Consider the following 20132-nt stretch of genomic DNA (forward strand, 5'->3'; position numbering starts at 1 on the left):
GCGCAGGCGGCGGTCCCGAGTGCCGCTGCCCGGGAACGCCGCTGTGCCGGCGGGTGTCCCGGGTCCCGCCCGCCACGCCCGGCTCCAGCCGCCATCCGCCCCTCCCCCGGCGAGCGGGCGCGTCAGGCGGGGGCGCCGCGGTTCCGGGGCGCATGAAGGCGGAAGCCGCAGGCGGAGGCCGCCGCCGCCGCTCTCGGTAGGTGGTGGGGCGGAGGGGGAGGGGGCGGCGCCGGGCTGAGCCGAGCTGACTCTGGAGGAAGGGGCGCGGGGGGGCCGGGCGGCCGCCTCGTCCCAGCCCCGCGGGGTACGTGGGGTGAGCGAGCCGGGGGTGCTGGTCGGGCCCGAAGGCAGTGTCGGCAGGGAAAGGGAAAGCAAAAGCAGAGCTGTGCTTGAACTGTCCTTCACTCCGCCGTCACACGGCTGGGGGAGAATCAAAACGAAATGTGAGCTCTGGGTAGCATCTCCTGCAGAGAAAACTGCGCGTTCTGTTTTCCTGGCCTTCAAATATGTGAGTGACAGGGGGAAATAACAGCCAAACAACGCAGGTCCTTGCAGGAAAGAAACAAGCAAACATGGTGAGCAGTGCAAATGAATTCCTGTTTAAAACAGAAAGCAGAACTGGAATGTGTTGGAAGTGCCCTCTGCTCTCCACCCGGTCACTTAATTGTATTTGGCACAGAACTAATTACTTCTTTAACGTTTTTTCTTCCGTGTACTTTAGGTAATTAAAAATGCATGATGTGACTAAAGTAGTTGAACAAAGCAGCCTTGCCAGCTCGCTCAAGAGTCCCAGAGCACGTACCATCGGCTAACTGATAAACTGTGTTTTGGCATAGTAACTATGCCTGGTTCTATGGAAGGTTGACAGATATCTGTAGATGTAGAGCTAAACATTGAGGACCACACTCCATCCTCAGACTGGAGAAAGCTGAAGCCTTAACGTAGGTTTGAGGATGGGAAGGTATGTGCTGTCTAGACATAGCTGTTCCTCCTCCAAACACAAAGGCAGCTCTGTCCAAACCAGAAAGTAGAGAGAAGGAAATGTTGAAGTCTCTGGAGAAAGCATTGTATTGAGATTGTTATCTCACTGTATGAGATAGCACTGTATTGAATTTGTTTCCCTTACTGCAACTTCCATTCTGTAGTTATTAGGGCCACAGGCCACCTCCCAAAAATACCCATCAGAAGACTTCACAGCTCCATGAATTTGGGCAGGCTACAAGAAAGACATGATCAGTTTGTGAGTAATGCAAAATTATAGAAAATATTCAAGTTAGGCAGCTCTTTAGGTTATCCTGCTTTTGGGGGGGGGAAAAAAAATCTTTTAAAATATTTGTGTGCCTAAATATGGGTAGATTTCATGGAAGTTTTGCCATATCTATGTTAAATAAGATGTTTTAGTCTCAGTGTGCCTTAGAAATACATTGTAAAAGGCAGCATGGGTGGGAAAAAAACCCCAAACTTTTGTTTCTGAAAGGAATGAATACCAACATTTGTGAGACAGCATCATTTGCAGAAGCTGTTTCCCAAATCACACCTTTAGGTTCCCTCCCACACTTCAAATATACTACTAATGCTAGAAACTGAACATGACTCAGAAATTCAGCTTGGAGGGATGTGCTTGCATGTCTGCATTGGTGACTTAGAGAAGATGGCGTGTGTAGGCCTAGAAAAACGTAACTCCCATCACTGAGTGCTCAGAACTAAATCAGATGCCATGTGGTTCCAGGTACCATTGTTTCTTTTTGTGAGGACCTTAGGCTAAAGGAATCGTTTGGGTTATTTCTCCTACTTGTAGAAGGTTCCCTAAGTTAAAAGGTACTTGAGGAAGATATATATTTTTTTCACACAGTTGTGACTGCATAAAGGGATAATTCTGAAAGAAGCCTGCTGCACAAAGCTTGTTTTTCTTTCATACCTCCTCTCTTTCAATTTTCTTCAAGAGCCATACAGCTAACTTAACTATGTCTACACAAAATGGTATACTCACATTCTTACATAGCAAACTTGCAAGTGCCCATTGCAAATCATGGTATAGTTGGTAAATCATTCCAGTATTTGCACTCTAGTTATGCTGAACAATAGTTTTGCTTTTCAGTTTACATTGTTTGTGGCATTACATCTGTTTTCTCAGCTATTTTGGCAGGCACCCAGCTGCCTCCCCACTCTACACGCTCCCTGACTAGTTGATTTATTTGTTTGCATGCCCTCTGCCCTGCTGAATTCTGGTACCTCGCCAGGTTCTGCCTATTCACATTTGCAACCCCTGAGAGTCAGCATAACTAGCATTTTGTTCTAGTCTTGTATCTTGCTGTCTCACATCAGGCTGTCAGCTGAAGGCTGGCTTAGATCCTAATTCTTCCTACTCCCTTGGGAGACATGGAGGTGTGGGAAGCCTTAGGGCATGGCTGTTACATTCCCTTCGATGTACAAGGTGAAGATGAAAGGGCAAATCCCATAAACTGCAGGAGCAGAATTCAGACAGGATAAAAAAGAAAACAAGCCTGCTGGTCAAGCACTCAGTTTTCCAAATATCACAACGGATGGATATTCTGCACTTGACTAGACACAGCTACCAGCATCCCAACCTCATTTTTAAGTTCTCTCTGCTTTGAGCAGGAGACTGGACTAGAGACCTCCCAGGGTTCTCTCCAGCCTGAATTATCCCACAGTTCTAAGAAAGTGTTGGACCCCCACCAGGCTCGAACCACCTGTCCATATGGCAGCAAGCTAAACAGCATTAGGATACCCGACACCAGCAAGTTCTAGTTTATTTTGGGCACAGCTGATGCAGAAGAAAATATCATGATCTGCGTAAGATACCTCCTCATATACAGAGATGTAACTGACAGCCAGAAGCAATTTGATACAAAAACGTCTTGAGTTTCCATAGGAACTAACTTGGTTACTCCCCCTCCTGTAACCAAGCTCTCTGAACAGCCCACCACCCCCAGCACACACTGGTAGGCATCACTGTGCAACTTGGATGCTAGTCACAGAATCCAGGGCTCTATTGTACCATGCAATATCAATAATAGGTTTCAACACACTGAATCATCAACAGTCTGTTTAAAGCATGTGATCACTGCATATCTCAGCAAAGTGTAAAGGCTGAATATACCTATACTGACATCAGGATGTACCCAGGACATGCCCAGACCCAGCTGCTGGAAGGTACAACACAGATTATTTTGTAGGGAAGCAGGACTTTGTTCTCAGTCTCAGGAAGCATATACTGTAAGCTGATAAATTGCCACTCCTCAGGTTGGTCTTCAGTGGAGCAGTACACAAACATCTTGGTGTTAAAGTCCCATACCACACCTATTTTAGCATACCTTTAATTTTCCCTTTCCCCATTCTAGTTGAGCTACCCCACTCCTATACCCTGTGTTCTTAAACAGATGAAGTTTTTCAGTGAGCACAAGAGCAAGCCAGCATCCCAGTCTCACCATTTTGCTATTTGAATGATCAAGCTACAATGTCAACTCTTCCTGTCCCACTGCCAAGTTCCTCCCTCATAGGCTGCATACCTTTAGCGTAAAGGCAAGTATTGTCATTGATCAGGAAGAGGATTTTGTTAAAACACCAAGCCACAGTTCTTTTCATACATTGATAAACAGTTACTTTAGTTGAATAATTATTTTTTTTTTCCATACAAGTGTTCTGCAGAAACATTCTGTGATAATGAAGATTGAATACAAGATGATCACAGAGCTATCAGCAAGCCTCTAAAATATTTAGCTTCCAGTGCATCCACAGCTTGTTTCAAGAGATAACCAATAATAAAATGAACTTTGAACATAGTATAGGAAATACTCATTTCCTTCAGATGCTTCCTCTGTCTCTATGGTTGCAAGACACAGATGCTTTCTCATGGTTTCTAAATAGAATCCAGGCACAAAATAGTGAAAATTTCAGCCTATTGAATAAGAGCATTTGTGTTGTGCTAGATAGCTCTGAAGATGTTGAGTTTAATTTTTTTGGGGGGTGACTGTATTTATTCTTATATCTTCTTGATGTGAAGTGACCAAGCAGAATGTGTCTTCCCACATTAGCATTGTCTGTACAAGTGCACATGCAATTACTGACCTCATATATCTCTTTTCTCTTTATGCATTAGATATTCAGTTGTAACACTCCAATATTACTCAGTCCACTAACCACTAACTTTGAAAGATGAATACAAAACAACCTATCTGTAGGACTTTATGCAGCCAGCTAAGAAAGTCCCTAGGCTGATTTTATCTACAGTTTTAAGGTGCTTAGAACAAGAGTTAGAACAGGACTTGCCTTCCCTTGTTTCTGGAGACAGAATCCCACAGCATGCGAGAAGACGCTTTTTGTCATTGCTGCCATTAAAGAATTCATCTCTTCCACTTGAAGGTCAGTCCTGCAGTTCTCAGCTCCTGAGTCACACAGTTAACAGCTGCCCAACATCAATAAGGAAAAAAAAAAAAGGAAAAACCCCTAAATTTCTAGGAACGTTACTCAGTCATGGACCAAATTTCTCAGTAAGAAAAGTAGAACAGAAATGCCTCAAGAACATTCTGCTCTCAAGAAGCTGATGCTAGAGAGACCCACAACAGAAAAGACTCAGCTGCATGGTTCAAGGGACTGTAATGGGAAGGAAAGGCCTGCCTACAGCTCCTTCACTGACAAGGGTGGATATGCTAGCCTGTGAAAATGGCTTACAAGACAACAAAGTTCATGCATGGTCAGGAAGGAAAAATAGTAAATAGAAGGTTTTCTGCAGCATGCAGGAAATTGAAGAAGTCTGTTCTGTACATTCATTCACAGCTGTACCCCTTGTACTACATTTAGCCCTTTTATTCCTCCCTCTACAGGGAAGACTGAGCAAAATGCAGATTTGAGATGGGGTTAGATAATGTACAGTTACAATAAAGCCCCTTGTCATTTTTAAGATTGACAGACACTGACAAGGCACAAGAATTCCTAGATATATTAGCAGTGATTCCCTGCACCCAGCTGGTACACTGCACATGAAATAGCACACTTCCACTGCTGGGCTATCAGATTGTAGGCAGTAACAAAGGCACAAGACACACTAGAGAAAAACTGCAGTTAGATCACATAGCCTGCAAAGCAAGACACTGTTGTGCTAACGTGATACCCCTCTGTAGCAACTTTGTAGTCTATATTTAACACAGTAGAGACATACATAACATTATCAATTAACCAAGAGCACTACACTTAGTTCAGAAAACCACAACACCAACCCAATTTTCCCCTACCCTCACTCAAGCAACCATTTTCCACAGCTGTACCCACCCAATCCCAGCTGTATAAGCTGCCTCTTATACAGCTGAGGGCACTCAGAGTATCAGCTAAATGATTCCTTCTGCTCATCCTCCACTCACTGTTCAATGGCAAGTAGGCAACAATCCATGGAAATAATGTGATATATATATTAATATATAATTAAGCTACTTCTACAACACATGCCTTTGCTAAAATTTGTTGTGCAGAAGCAACATCCAGTTTAACTGTAGCACATCACAATTCTTTTCTTCTCTAGCCTCAGTTCCACCTACAACTGACACACACTTAGGCTGCATCAAAGGTCATGTTGTTTTCTCTACCCAACAAAAGTCTAACAATTCAGAAAACAGCTCATTTATTACATGTACGTCTGCTTTTTGTTGAAATTATTTCACTCTTTAGAGGCTCACTTTGATACAACTCCCTATTTTGTTGAAAAGGTACATTTTTTTTTTTAGCATTAATCACATTAAAACACATCAGCTCTGTACATGTGGTTTGTTTGAATTTGTTCCTCATTTGGACAGTATCTTAGCCTAATTTGTTTTTGCTGTATTTATTCTCTTAGTGAATTTCTGATCAACACCTAGTAATGCTCACTCCTTCACTTGCCTTTTCTTTTAATATTATCTGCCTTGCCTCAATCTATCACTCGTATTTCCAAGGAGCAAATAAAATGATACAGTAATGTTTTGTCTGCTTCAAAGGCAGTCATCTTATTTCTAGGAAAAACATCTACCTGTCATGAAAAAGAATCCATTATTCATCTCTTCAGCTGATGATGGATAGCTTCCCTGTATAATCGACCTGAATGTGCTTCCTAGAAGGCAGTCTCATCAGGACTTTCTTCTGAGCTCGTTACCCTGGTTTTGCTGGCAAAGAGCAGACAGCCATTAATATACATTTGCAATTTTTTTCCATCCCACCCAGGAAGCAGTGGCACCTAGCTTCCTTTTGTTTTGGACAGCATGAGGTGACTTCCTTAGGCAGTGCAATAACTGTTTCCATTTTTCTTAGTGCCATCCAGACAGCTTCTTCCTCACTGACCACACACAGAATACCTTGCAGTACTTTGGGAGATTCCTAACGTGGCATTCCCTGTCTATGGCTGGTACAATTAGCAGTGGTTTCATCTCTTCACTGGTTGTTTGGATTTGTTCTGCTTTTGCTTTTCTGACTGCTGATGGCTCCTTGTGACTGTCCCTCACACCACTAAGCTATTTCCCAGAGCCACTGGAGGAGAGGCTGTTATAACTGTGCCTTAAGCAGCCATGTCAGCTAAGGCATTTCCTTTTGCTAATGTGTTTTTTTGAGTGTCTGCTCTGACAACTAGGCATAGCCCATCAGATCTAACTGCTGCAACTTCTCACATTCTTCAAAGACAATAGAAAGGGTAAATTACAGGATGCTAACAAAGGAATTAGGAGATTTTGAGAGCTTAACTACGGGCATGAAACAATAACTTCCAGCTAGCTTTTTACAGGCATTTCCCCATATGCTGTAAGGATTTTCCTGTAGCGTCAGTGGCAGCAGCACAAAGATGTATGGGATAGCCCTCTACAGTGCCTACACCAAAGGAAATATCCCCTCTGCAGAGACCCACAGTGAAGTCAAAAGGAGTTGTACATGCTAGCTTGAAGTCAGCACAATAAAGAAGCTCGCTGCAAAGCCTGTAGTCTCAGATGGTATTGTATAGACTGGAAATGTGCTCAGCTAAGGAAGATAAAGCATAAAACAGGAGAGAATAAAGCTTTCAGATTCTATGGTAAAATATCAAGCAAAAGACCGAAGGTGCAGGTTTGTTTTTTACAACAAAGTTGTTTGAGGATATTAGGCAATGTGGAATTTGGGAAAAATTGTGAGAGATCTGCTGTTTGTTACAGACATCATAGAAATGCAAAGGAAACAAGGGGTTTGGCAATAGGTTGGGAAGTGAAAATATGTGTACATCCCCACATGCAGCATACTTTTGGACTGGAAAACCAGGAGTCAAAAAATCGTTAGCAATGCCATGTTTTGCCAGGTTGACATGCTGATATATCCCTGCCTATTTTCCATATCATTTGGGATAATTTCTCTTGGGTAGAATTGGTTTTGATGGTTCTCCTTTGACTGAAGAGTTGGTTTGATTTATTTACTGTGATAGATGAGTCAGAGGACCGTTTGTAAGCAAAAGACACAAACCTTTGCTGATTCTGTTGTCTCACAGATTTCATTCTGCTGCAGCTTTTGGCTGAACATTTCTGCCTGGGATGGCGGAGGATCAGGAGCTGACTCAGCCACACAAAGCTCAACTCGAGTCCTCCCTTCAGCAGCGCACCAGCAACACATACCGCAGTGCGGAGCACTCTCAGGCTTTGCTCAGTGGCTTGGTATCTCTCCGAGACAGCAGCATCCTCTTTGATGTAGTTCTTGTAGTGGAAGAGAAACCTATTGAGGCTCATCGGATACTGCTAGCTGCATCTTGTGACTATTTCAGGTATGCTTTCAGCACAGCAGTAACAAGCATGTGTATGAGCGTAAAGCAGCATTGCAACTTCCAAATCTTCTGTTAGCACACTGCGCACACTGCCTCCTGATGTAGAATTAGATCCACAAGGTAGAGCTGAATGGGTTTCAGAATGCTACGAATGGCTTTATTCAGCCTTCTGTTATGTGTCTGTAGAAATAAAGCTCCTGTTAGTGCACTGTGAGCTTACCTCCACTGCATTCACAGCCTCGGAGGTATGTAAAGGGGAGAAGATAACTCACTCTATTTTTGTAAACAAATAAATCCGAAGGCAGTCCAGACAAATCTGGAAGAACTGCTCTAGCTTAAAAAAACTCAAGTTCCTGTTTTTCTCTTCCCCAATCCCTGGAGTATCTGCCTTCACCCACTGCCTCTCCCTATGTACTGAGTCTGTATTTAAATCCTTCCACTGTGAATTACACCTTTCAGGTATTCCCCACTGTTTTCCTTCAGAATGAGAGGTATTCCTTTCTTAGGTCCTGAAAGTCTGTGCTTTTTGTATCATCGGCTTAGAAAAGAGGTAATCCCAAAGAATTATCTGACTAGGATTTATCTTTTTGAATATTTTGTTATGTTCTCAGGATAGAATAAGATAAGCAAACTGAATACAGTTTTTTTTTTACAGAGGAATGTTTGCAGGAGGACTGAGAGAGATGGAACAAGAAGAAGTTCATATTCATGGAATCTCCTACAACGCAATGTGTAAAATCTTGAATTTCATTTATACTTCTGAGCTGGAACTCAGTGTCAGCAGTGTACAGGAAACCTTAGCTGCAGCCTGTCAGCTTCAGGTGAGGTGCTGGGAGGTATGATGAAAAAGAAGCAAGAAACAAAAGAATGAAAGAAACAGAAAACATGGCTGGAGGGCTAGGGAGTGAAACAGAGCATGATTCCATTGAAAAGAATTTCTTTGGGATACAGTAACCATTGGAAGGGCTAGAACAATGAACCAGTGCTTGCATGTCTGATCTGTGCTATGGTTTCATCATCATTTTGTCTAAAAGATTATTTTATGAAGCACTCACTTTCACTGATCAGCATATAAAAGCTTCCCTAGAATAGAATACTGCTCACCTCTGATAAAGGACAAGGTGTGCTCCTCAGAAACCATTGAGCTGCTTAAACCTGCCAAGATCTACCCCAGATTGAGTCCACAGGCACATAACCTTACCTGACCTCATCACTGCCACCATGGTTTCTGCACAAAGTGCCTTTTGCTTTCAAGGCAGTTCTTTTTCTCTAATTTTCCCTGCAGCTAATTGCTGCACAGGATTTGGTACTAACCTTAAACTTTCTGGGTGCTTTGGTTGGCTACACACTTAGCACCAGTTTATTAGTGGAGGGACTGTTGATCAGTTGTTATTTGCCAGGTGTCCTCATGCCAGATACAACTTCAGATAGTACTCAGAAGACAACACTAAATGCTAATGTTCTCAAATGGCTTTTTATGCACTTGAGTGATGCAGATATTTTTGTTATAGTTACAATCTGTGATATAGCGTGTCTGTAGTGCTCTGAGAGAGCAACTGAGGGAGCAGCTGTCGCCATGTCCTTCATGCCTTTTGTTTCCATGACTGCCTCCCAGGCAGCCTTCATCTCTCATGTTAACAAATGTGGCAGCCTGGCTGTTCAGTATCCCATGTGCCCCAGAAGATGCATTGCTGCTGCACGAGAAGCAAAACTCAAAGGCTTGCAGTATAGTGTGGCTAGAAGATCTGGGTTATATTCATCTGCATACCCAAGTTGAGTTGTGATTTTTCTCTGGAAAAAGGTGAACACGGCAATCAGATTGTGAGAAGAGCCATTTTCTTGTCAACAACTTTTTTACAGTTTTTGGAAGCTTCCAAAGCTTGGAAGTTCTATGCTTCTGTCACCTGTATCTTGGAACGTAAGGCAAATGGTGTATGAAATAAAAGATTTCTCTCTCTTGCAGATTCCAGAAGTCATTAAGTTCTGTTGTGATTTTCTAATGTCCTGGGTAGATGAAGAGAACATCCTGGATGTATACAAACTAGCTGACCATTATGACTTGAGACATTTGAGCGATCAGCTGGACTCCTACATTTTGAAGAACTTTGCAGCTTTCTCAAGGACACAAGCATACCGCCAGCTACCCCTGCAGAAGGTCTACTCCCTGCTCAGTAGCAACCGTTTGGAGGTTAACTATGAATTTGAAGTTTATGATGGTGCACTTTTTTATCATTACTCTCCAGAGCAACTGGAGACAGATCAGGTCTCCCTGATGGAGCCCCTTAAGCTACTTGAGACAGTTCGATTTCCTCTGATGGAACCCCAGATCCTGCAAAGGCTTCATGACAAATTAAGTCCATGTCCTTTAAAAGATACAGTCGCAGATGCATTAATGTACCACAAGAACGAATGTCTTCAGCCAATGCTCCAGAGCTCCCAGACACAGCTGAGATCAGAGTTCCAGTGTGTAGTGGGATTTGGAGGGATGCATTCTACTCCATCCATTGTTCTCAGTGATCAAGCCAAGTATCTGAACCCCCTGTTGGGAGAGTGGAGGCACTTTACAGCTGCACTAGCCCCCAGAATGTCCAACCAGGGGATTGCTGTTCTCAATAATTTTGTATATTTAATTGGCGGAGACAACAATGTAAGTGGTTTTCGAGCAGAGTCGAGGTGTTGGAGGTAAGATAAGGATAATCCTGCTACTATTCTCATTTCCACCCCATTGCCCATCTCTGAGTCAGTAAGCCTTTAGTGCAGTCTGTATGCTTGCTGGCAAAAAAGATAGGAACCTCTCACTGAAAGAAATAATGAGAAATAAGGAAATTAGCATCATAGCAACAGAAAGCTTCCAGCAATGCCACTCCTGACTGCGTAGAAACAGCTGCTTATTCAGGAGTATTACAGCCTTCTCTTCTTTGTTGGAGGGAGTGAAGTATTAAAGGTGTGGAAATGGTAATGAACTAGAATTTTCCAGAATCCTAGACTGTCTAGATGCTCTTGAAATGAGATTTTCCAAAAGTCCTCTGTGTGCAGTTCTCATCCCTGTGCAAAGGGATTTAGCCACCAGAAAGGATTTGTTAGTAAAATGCTGCTATTAGTTAATTACTGAGAAAATGCATGCACAGTAGCAGCATTCCAGGGTTGTCTTCAGTTCTGTGCCAGAAAAAAATGCACTGGAGAAAGGAACAGTTTTAGATCTTGATGCCCATTACATTGCAAAAACAGATATAAACCCTTTTGATTTTATAATGTAATCATCTTATCTTTACTAATTACAGTGGAATTGCCCTGATTTCATGCCACGCACATCTTCCCTTCACCATCAGCTGTCACTGTAACTACAATTTCCAGATTGGATAGATCCCTATATCTGAAAATTAATCATGAGGCTTACTTGAAGCAGCACATATGTTGGAAAAAAAGAGTCAAAGAAGCCACGAAATGCTTATGCACCCTCTTGATGTCTTGAAGATCCAGATTCAGTCTGTGCTACTGTTAGAATGTTTGACCTTGTAGAATGGCTTTATGCTAACAGATTTTGATGCATAATCTGAAGGCATGTATAAGACAATAGAAAACCTAGGCTTTTATAGCATGATTGTATCAGCTGAAATACATCTTCTAAAAATAGACAAAAAGAACTTTGCTAATAATAAGATGCTGACAAGGCTGTATTTCACTCCACTTACAGCTGAATTTAATTTCAACCAAAGACAGTACAATAACCCCATGTGTGGTGCTGTCTTGTATTCCAGCAATGATTCTGTGGATGTATGAATCACTTCCTTTGATCCCATTCTTTTACAAGGTATGACCCACGACACAACAAATGGTTCCAGATCCAGTCCCTACAGCAAGAGCATGCTGACCTCAGTGTTTGTGTTGTGGACAATTATATATACGCCGTCGCAGGCCGAGATTACCATGAAGACCTGAGAGAAGTGGAGAGGTATGACCCTAAAAGCAACACTTGGGAATATGTGACACCTCTGAAGAAGGAGGTAAGGAGTTTGTTAGCCACACGCACTGATACAGTTCCCCAGTTCCTAATTTCATCTTTTTAGGTGCTTTTCTCATGCATAGCTTTCATTTTGCTGATACTCACATGGGAAGCTACTTCTGTATTTGAGATAAACATACCAGTAAAGAATAATAATAATGTTGAACTTTAATTTTGAGGTTTAATGCTTATTTTTCTTGTTTTCTCCCTGTTTTCCCCTGCACCTCTGTTGTATTAATCCTTAAAACCATTTCAAATTGAACATGTAAGTCAGGGAACTCCCCATTCCTCCTGGGGTAGGTAAACCATGAGTAGTATAAGCTTCTTATCTACAGTCCTGATAAGCATGCTTTATTCCCAATTAGAAGAAATCATCAAATACTAGGAAGATACCATAGGATCACAGAATGGCTCAGGTTCAAGGGATCTTAAAGATCATCTAGTTCCAACACCCTCTGCCATGGGCAGGCTTGCCAACCACTAAATCAGGCTCTAGATCAGATACTAGATCAGGTTGCCTAGACCCTATCCAGCCTCTAGGGATGGAGCATCCACAACTTCTCTGAGCAGGCTGTTCCAGTGCCTCACCACCCTCTGAGTGAGGGTACATCAGTTTCTGTATACTATTTAGCTCATGGACTTCCAAGTAGGCAAGGGAGAAAAGTAACTATATGGATGAGTTTCTAATAAAGAAATAGTAAGAAATGACAACCCAGTGCAGTTCTGGAAGTTTTGGAAATTCTGGGGTAATTAATTTAGAAATTCACACTTTCAACATAATCACCTGGAAAGGAGTTGTCTATAAAAAAAATAGAAAATCCTTTCAAATGTTAATATCTGCATAACTCATGAAGAATGTCACTTCTTTAATGTCTATTCCATACTTTGAACCTGGGAGAAATACATAAACACAGACCTCCAACTCTTGCTTTCCCACGTGGTGATGCAGGTATATGCACACGCTGGAGCAGCACTGGATGGGAAGATGTACATTACCTGTGGGAGGAGAGGAGAAGATTATCTGAAGGAGCTGCAATGTTACGATCCAAAGACTGACCGCTGGGAAGTTTTAGCAGATGGTCCAGAGAGACGTGCTTGGCATGGGATGGCTGCACTGCTGGGAAAGCTCTATGTGATTGGAGGAAGCAACAATGATTCTGGATACAGAAGGGATGTTCACCAGGTGAGAGCTTATCATACCTATGTCCTGGAAGAGTCTGTTTCTTATAGATGCTTTCACACTGATGTCTTTCTCCTCCTAAGTACGCAAGTAAAACTCTCTAGCATCAGCTCTCTTCCACTTAATTGCAGAACTTGCCATGATTTATTTGCTGCTGTCTTGAATGCACTGTCTAAGCATTAAAGCTCTAGCATTTGAGATTCATGTAAATTTTAAAATATCTTTGCTGAATGACATTCACTCACATGCATATAGCCCCTAACTAGCACATCAGCTGAGTTTCCTTTAATTGCCTTCTCATATGTATTTTTTCGTAAGTTAAGAACCTTGGAATTAGCAGTGTACAATTGCAGGACAGGATTTGTTAAGGATACGTTGGAAAGCACAATGAATGGATTGGATGGCAATTGTATAATGCAATAAAATATATAGTACCTGATGGGCAGTGATGAATGGAGAATTTTCTTGTGTCTTACTCTGACTTCTATAACTGCTAAAGACATGAAAAAAGACCAAAAAAAAAAAGTAATTGCTTTGTTAAAGCCAATGAAGATAGCAAAATTCAAGCTAAAGTTTGAGTTACAAAAAGATGCTTACAAATAAGTGGAGTTAGTAGAGTAGCTACCCACTGCAATCTAAAACTTTCCAGCACGTGGTGCAGAGATGGTTAGCAGGTTTGTCCTGTTTGTGTGATGCAGCACATTGTTCCTATTGCAAACAGGTGCGCTGTGTCTGAGCTCATATTAACATGTCCCCATCTCACACTTCTGTATCTGTTTTTTTGAATGACATACAGCTGTTAGCACAACAGCTGGGTCAGACGTTGTGATTGAGTTATATGGCAAATATGCACAGTTCTACTGAGCATTGTACTTTTACTGCATGAGAAGCGTGCTCTGTGTTATCAGTGCCCATCGAAGGACTGGTGGTATGGTGTGGCTGCATGAGTAGTTTGCCATCCAGCCAGGCTCTGTCACTAAGATCCAAGTTCAATTTTGGCTAATCTATTTTTTACCTTATACAGGTTGCCTGCTACAGGCCAAGCACTGATCAGTGGACAAATGTATGTCCACTTCCTGCAGGACATGGAGAGCCAGGTATCGCTGTCTTAGACAACAGGATCTACGTCCTGGGAGGCAGATCCCACAACAGAGGAATCCGCATGGACTATGTCCACATTTATGATGCAGAGAGAGACTGTTGGGAGGACGGACCCCAGTTGGAGGATGATATTTCTGGGATGGCTGCCTGTGTCCTCACCTTGCCCAGGGCTATTTTAATGGAAACAGAGAAATGGTTCTCAGAATGGCATGCAGACCGCATGAAGTATCACCTTGACCTTCCATCAGAAGTTATGAGCGTATCAGACTGGGAAGAATTTGACAATTCAAGTGAAGATTAAAAAATTTAGTATTTATTTTTTGCCAGTAGTTGAGGAAATTAAGTCTTGAAAGAAAAAAAAAAAAAAGAAAAAAACATAAAGATTTTATATGTCTTTCTTATATCCATAAATATGTATTTAAAAGTTTGAAAAATAAGTGTTCTGCACAAAATGACATCCGCTGTTATTATCTGCTCATCTGCAAGTGTTTTGCACAAAATGCCACTACCAGTCAGTATCTGCTCACCTGCCAGAAAGCAGAATTTTTAAAGTAACCACAGAACTGCCATTTCCCCCCAGATAAAGTAGAGAGGTTCATTTCCTTTGAAGGAGACTTCTCTCAACTTCCAGCGTGGACAGGAAAAAAAAAAGAAAAAAAAAAAAAGGCACAGAAAGCTCAGCTTGACTGGCTTCTTTCCTTCCAGCTTTTAATGTGAAATAGCTCTTTGAGTTTAGGGAGATTTTATTTTTTCTGGTAATAAAACCTTCTAGCAAGCCTAACATGGGAAGGTAAGAACTAGCACCTCCCTCCTGTGCCGGGTGTCAGCCTGATCATTTCTAGCCAGACTGAACATACAGAAGCAGGAACAGTAGAAGAAATCTGAATCTTCATCTCATCTGGGCATGCAGCCATCCTCATAGCTGGGTTAGAGTCTGTGAACTGACATCCATTCCCAAATTTCTGTACTACAGGTGCTGACAACGCAGCAGAAAGATTTCTAGAAACAGCTCTTTGTACAGAATAAGGCAATCTCATCATTCAACTGTCAGACACATTTGTTCACAATCATAAATTAATTAATAAATCTTTGTCAGAACGTTTTTTTCTTTTTAACTACTGTGACAGTTTTATTAACCATGATGTGGAATCTAAAATATGGAGAGTTCAATTAGATCCATGTTACTACATTATTATCAGTGAAGATACACCAGCTTGGGAATGGGCTGATTTTTTATTCACTCTTGTCATATACACTTTACAAAAGGATAAAGAGAGAAGAAATGGGTTTGCCTCAGATGAGGGAAGTAATAAGCAGATAACAAGCAGTAGTGAAGAAGCCACTCATCCAAGACCCTATGGTAGCTGAACTAATGACAGGAAAATAACAGAATCACCACAGCTCAAAAAGATAAAACATAGAAAAGCCTTTGCTTAAGAAGCTTAAATGATTCACTTCTGAATGCCATTTTGATTTTGCTTGACATTAGTTTAGAAGCTGATTTAAAGTCCAAACCATTGTGATATGTGGACATTATAGGCTCCTTCCCTCCTGGAGGGGCAGGGACTAATGGGTGCCACATGAAAATCATGAGCCAAAAGCCTTTAAAACTTCTAGCAGTAGCAGGAGGAAGGGTGAAACCAAAGTGATGCTCAGTAATCATCACATGACAAATAATCGTTGGCCTGCTACTTCAGAGAAACGTTCTCCCATCTCTTGATTTCGAAATGGATTCCACTGACTGCACATGAGTACAGTGGGCTTCTGGAAAAGGTTTAGAAGGATTTGAACGGCTTTTTATTTTTTTCCAGCTGGGGAGTCAGATTGTTTTTCTTCAGCACTGTCAGTTTTTATCTCAATTTTGGACCCTTTGCCAATTGGCAAATAAAGCAGAAGACCTGACAAAGCAGGAAACCCTATACGTGAGCTTCCTCAGAAAATCCATTTTGATAATAAAGTCTGTTATACTGCAATACAGGAGCCTGAGGTGTATTCATCTTTAGCCCACAGAGCTATTTTGGACCTGTAACAATTCAGTGCAGCTCTCACATGTAATGACAAATCTGAGGTTGACATCACAAAAACACTCCTTCCAGACTGCAGGCATTGCAGTGGCAATCTGTTGTGCCTGCACACTGACCAAGTGATTCCACACTCTAGTGATCCAAGCCACATTGTAGATCCAGGTGTTCCATGTAACCCTGGCCCATAGCACATATCTGACTGCACTGCTTGCAGTGTGTTTCACATTTTAACTAGCATGTCAGAGCAGTGATAAGCAGTGTATTTCAAGGGAAAATGGTTGTTAGCCTCTTCCATGACAATTAAAAATGGGATCATTCTTTGTCTGGCTTATTTTCCTTTTCCTATGTATTCCACTAGAGGGCATTACTTACTATTTTAATTAAACTGGGCTTAAATTATGTAGGGGAATGCAAGATGTAATTATTAAGCTAAAGAAATGTCATGAGGAAACTCACACTTCTATTTTTCCCAGCCTTTTCCTATCACTCCTCCAGAGTTTGGATACTGATCTTTAGATAGGAGATCCATTTTTCTACTTCATCAGCATATGCAATTTAGTGACTGTTATTTATTAAATAACAGTTGGATGCTGTGCAAAGCAAATCAGTACACAGCTTAGAAGGCAGTTATGAGGAAACAACCTGACCTTAAAACACATTATATACCTTAGGAATGTTGTATTCTTTTTTTCTATTTTTAAAGCTGCCAGCATTATACATCCACATTACATGAACCAATTCTATGAGCAGATCTGCATTTTCATTTGGTAAAAACAAATCTTCATTTGCTTTCACTCCCAACATTTCATCTGAGCACAATATGACAGTTAAAAGGTACCATATGCACTATCTTAACTGCATGCATTTTGTTTTAGTGAAAAAACCAGCACGTTTCCTTTAGGTCAAACCATCCTAATCATTTAGCAGCTGCATGGTCTGGTCCAGCATTCTCCTTTTCAAGCCAACACCCAGGCTAACAATAATCAAATCACTTTGCACTAAAATTATGTCTAAAACATATGAAGAGCTTTGTTGTTCTTGCTCAGTGCAGTTACCCACACAAAGAAACTGCAGGAGGGATTACAGATTGATATGCTGAGGTGTGATTATCATCAATCTATCGAGGCTGAAACTTCAGGAACTTCATTAGCACACCTAAACTTTGTGTTCACTCAAGGAAAACATGCTCTCATGGGAGTTTTAGGCTGATTCTGATTTTTGATATTTTTTCTCTTTTTGATTAAAAAATCCTCTAGTCTCCTAGATATGTCAGTCTCGTACCTTGCAGTAAGAAGCATCACATTGTAGCACAAGGCACTGCAGACAGTTGAATGATGAACTAAGAAAAGTTGACATTACTTCTGGTCTGTAAGATATGAGCCAAACAGCTCATCAGAACAGTGTGACCACAATTCTAAAGCTTTAACAGCCGATGCACTAGGAAGCCCAGAAGAATAACAACTTTGTTTCTTAATAATCTATTTTCCTCTTTCCTGCCAGCCAGAGGTAAAGCTATGGAGGAATATTTACTAGATTTGTAATTAGTGGACTTGTATCCTGAAGTATTTTAGGCTTCCTTATTTGCACAAGTGATTATAATTGCTTCAGGTTTTGTTTCTAAGTGCTTTCACTACTGTATTTCTTTTCCAGCTGCCTACCTCTAAATCCAACACATCCTTTCCCACTTCCTCCTCATTTCAATTAGGATTGTTAATTTTGTCTTGGAAGCATACCCAGTTCTTCATTTAAAAGAAAGAAGGATTCTCATTCTAAACCTTTGATACAAGGTTACTCCCGCTTACACAGGAATGAGCCACGGAGGGGGGCTTTTGGCAAAAAGAGGAAGAAGCAGCTGGGCATGGGGTAAGAGGGACAGCACTTACACGAGGCAATATTCTGCCAGCTGAGTTTCTATTTTATTAGCAGCTGATGCTCTTCAAGAGATCCCTATTTCATCAGTTGCACTGCAGCAAATATTTGGCAGAATATTCCGAGGACAGAAGCTGCCAATGCATAACACAAAGAGCACAAACTCATTCATATACAATAAAAAGGTAAAGTGGCACTGTAAAACAGCCCTAAAAATCCATACATCTCTCCACTCTTCATGACACAGACTAGGAAGCTGCTGCCTGGTCTTATTTGATAATGGTAACAAGCTTGAATATATCATCTTTTTCTCTTAATGTAAGTAGAAGATGGGGCGTTTTACCTAGCTGATTTCACCTAATTCAACCACAGTAATTGAAACTGAAAGGGGAATGACCTGAAGGATGCACACAGCCTGCACAAGCTCAAGTCAGAACAGATAATTGTGGCAATTCCTTTCAAACTGAAAACCCTTCTGTCTTTTCGGGAAGGGAAGGTGGCTGGCTGTGCTGGTTCCTCAGTCATCACTCGAGCCCTCTGTAGCACTGCGCTGAAACTGGTTTATAATCAAGTGCTATTTATTCCTGACATGTTTCAACTCTTTAGAGATAGTTGTGCTATTTACATGAAATGGAGGCAAGATAATTACATATTTGACTTACATTTGATTTTTATCATACTATAACAATAATTATAATTCAATAAAATGCAGCATGAATTTTTATTTCCTTTTCATATACTACGTATTACTGATTCTGCTGCTAGCTTGTGGCTCTTGTAATTATTTTTAAATATTATCTGGCTTGTTATTTCAAGTACTGTCTTGTAGTTTGGCCACAGCTGCACAGAAAATGACTCAAACCTATTCAAATAACAAAGAGAAATATAACAACCTTCATAATCTATTGCAACCTGTTTACCTGTGCTTAAAAATGACTCTCATTGGCAGATAAAAGTACTTCAACTAGAAGGAACTGATCAATGATATGCCTATTAGGTAAGTTTCCCTAAAAGAAGTTTGCATGGGTGTGAATTTTCAGATGGAACTATTCATCTCAAGCCCTATTGCTCTACGTGTGTTGCTCTGCCTGATTAAACAGCTGTTGTTTTCCACCCAGGAGATGGCTGTACTTGGCAGCTGGTGAAGCGATACCTGCACATGTATTCAGGACCAAGTTTAAGATCCTTCTGTATTAGTGATGTCACAAGATTTTCCTGAATATTTTTTGCTAAAACATAAGAATCTGAGCGAGGTGAGGCTTCCATTTTTGTTATCTGAACTCAATGCTTGGAGAGAGAGAGCCCACACAGATACAAACACCTCAGCTGGCACTGTCTACCAACATAGGAAATAAAGCAAAAAACCAACCGCGCTGTGAGCGAGCTTTTGGAATAAACAGCATGAAGGGAAGATGGCAAAGCTGGAGTTGAGCCTGCACAGCAGCCGGGCTGGGCAGGTTGTGAGAGTCACCTCCAATCTGCTTCTCCATTTGAAACCTCACTTACTTCACTCGGCTCTGCTTCACACTGACAGCCTCAAAAGCAAAACAAGAAGAGAAACAAAATCAAATGAAATCACAGAGCTGACCTAAAAAATCAGCAGTGTTTGTGAAGGTATCTCTAGCACGTCTGGGGAATCGGTGCTGTTCACTTTGTCGTGTCCTTACCTGGGGCAGCCGAGCACGGCGATACCACCGAGAGCTGCCTGAAATCAGCCCTGCTGCCGGGACTCGTGCTGCTGCTCCGGCTCACCGCAGCACCCAGCGCTGCCAGGCCCCGCTCAGCCCTTCTTTCCTCCTCAGCCATCACCTCAAAGGGCTTCGACCTCCTCGTGCGGGAACAACGTGAAAAAGAGGTGAAACTCAAAACGCGCAGAAAAGCATCACCAAAAATCCTCAGAGGAGGCAACGTGGGCGCCAAGTGCCCGCGGGCAGGGAGCTCAGCGAGCCACGAGAGGCCAGGGATGCACGAGAGCGGCCCTACGAAGATGGAGGCGCATCAGCGGCTCCCCTCGCACACCTCCAGCCCGGCAGCAGGCGGCCTTTCAGGACCGTTCCCCTCCCGCCTCCCCGCTCTCCTCACGCCGCCGCGGGCCGCAGCGCGCACGCGCGGGGCGGTGTCTCCGGAGGGCTCTCACCGCCCTGCGCCGCCGCCATTTTGGTGCTCGGCTCCGAGAGGGGAGGGAACCCGTAGAAG

General features: G+C 42.1%; 1 protein-coding gene and 2 long non-coding RNA genes across 6 annotated transcripts; 1 reads left to right on the forward strand and 2 right to left on the reverse strand.

Annotated features, from left to right (window-relative positions):
* The first annotated feature begins 59 nt into the window (after positions 1 to 59).
* Positions 60 to 15145, forward strand: KLHL22 (kelch like family member 22). Of its 4 annotated transcripts, none has more exons than XM_052690005.1 (8): positions 115 to 196; positions 722 to 961; positions 7490 to 7759; positions 8415 to 8580; positions 9723 to 10441; positions 11571 to 11763; positions 12712 to 12945; positions 13967 to 15145. In XM_052690005.1, the coding sequence occupies exons 3-8, from the start codon at positions 7533 to 7535 to the stop codon at positions 14342 to 14344; spliced, it is 1917 nt and encodes a 638-aa protein (XP_052545965.1). In that variant the 5' UTR covers positions 115 to 196; positions 722 to 961; positions 7490 to 7532; the 3' UTR covers positions 14345 to 15145. The 4 variants fall into 4 exon arrangements, with proteins under 4 accessions (XP_052545963.1, XP_052545964.1, XP_052545965.1 ...); XM_052690006.1 differs by having other exon boundaries at positions 7507 to 7759; XM_052690003.1 differs by lacking the exon at positions 722 to 961 and having other exon boundaries at positions 60 to 196.
* Positions 2747 to 7548, reverse strand: LOC128084154 (uncharacterized). Its single transcript, XR_008208360.1, has 2 exons — positions 7465 to 7548; positions 2747 to 6152 (listed from the first exon to the last, which is right to left on the reverse strand). It is a non-coding gene; the product is annotated as an uncharacterized LOC128084154 (long non-coding RNA).
* On the reverse strand, positions 12941 to 20026 carry LOC128084153 (uncharacterized). Its single transcript, XR_008208359.1, has 3 exons — positions 19604 to 20026; positions 19306 to 19471; positions 12941 to 13435 (listed from the first exon to the last, which is right to left on the reverse strand). It is a non-coding gene; the product is annotated as an uncharacterized LOC128084153 (long non-coding RNA).
* Positions 20027 to 20132: the final 106 nt, after the last annotated feature.

This window comes from Tympanuchus pallidicinctus, unplaced genomic scaffold (genome assembly GCF_026119805.1).
Source record: "Tympanuchus pallidicinctus isolate F22 unplaced genomic scaffold, pur_lepc_1.0 scaffold25, whole genome shotgun sequence".
Lineage (NCBI taxonomy): Eukaryota > Metazoa > Chordata > Aves > Galliformes > Phasianidae > Tympanuchus > Tympanuchus pallidicinctus.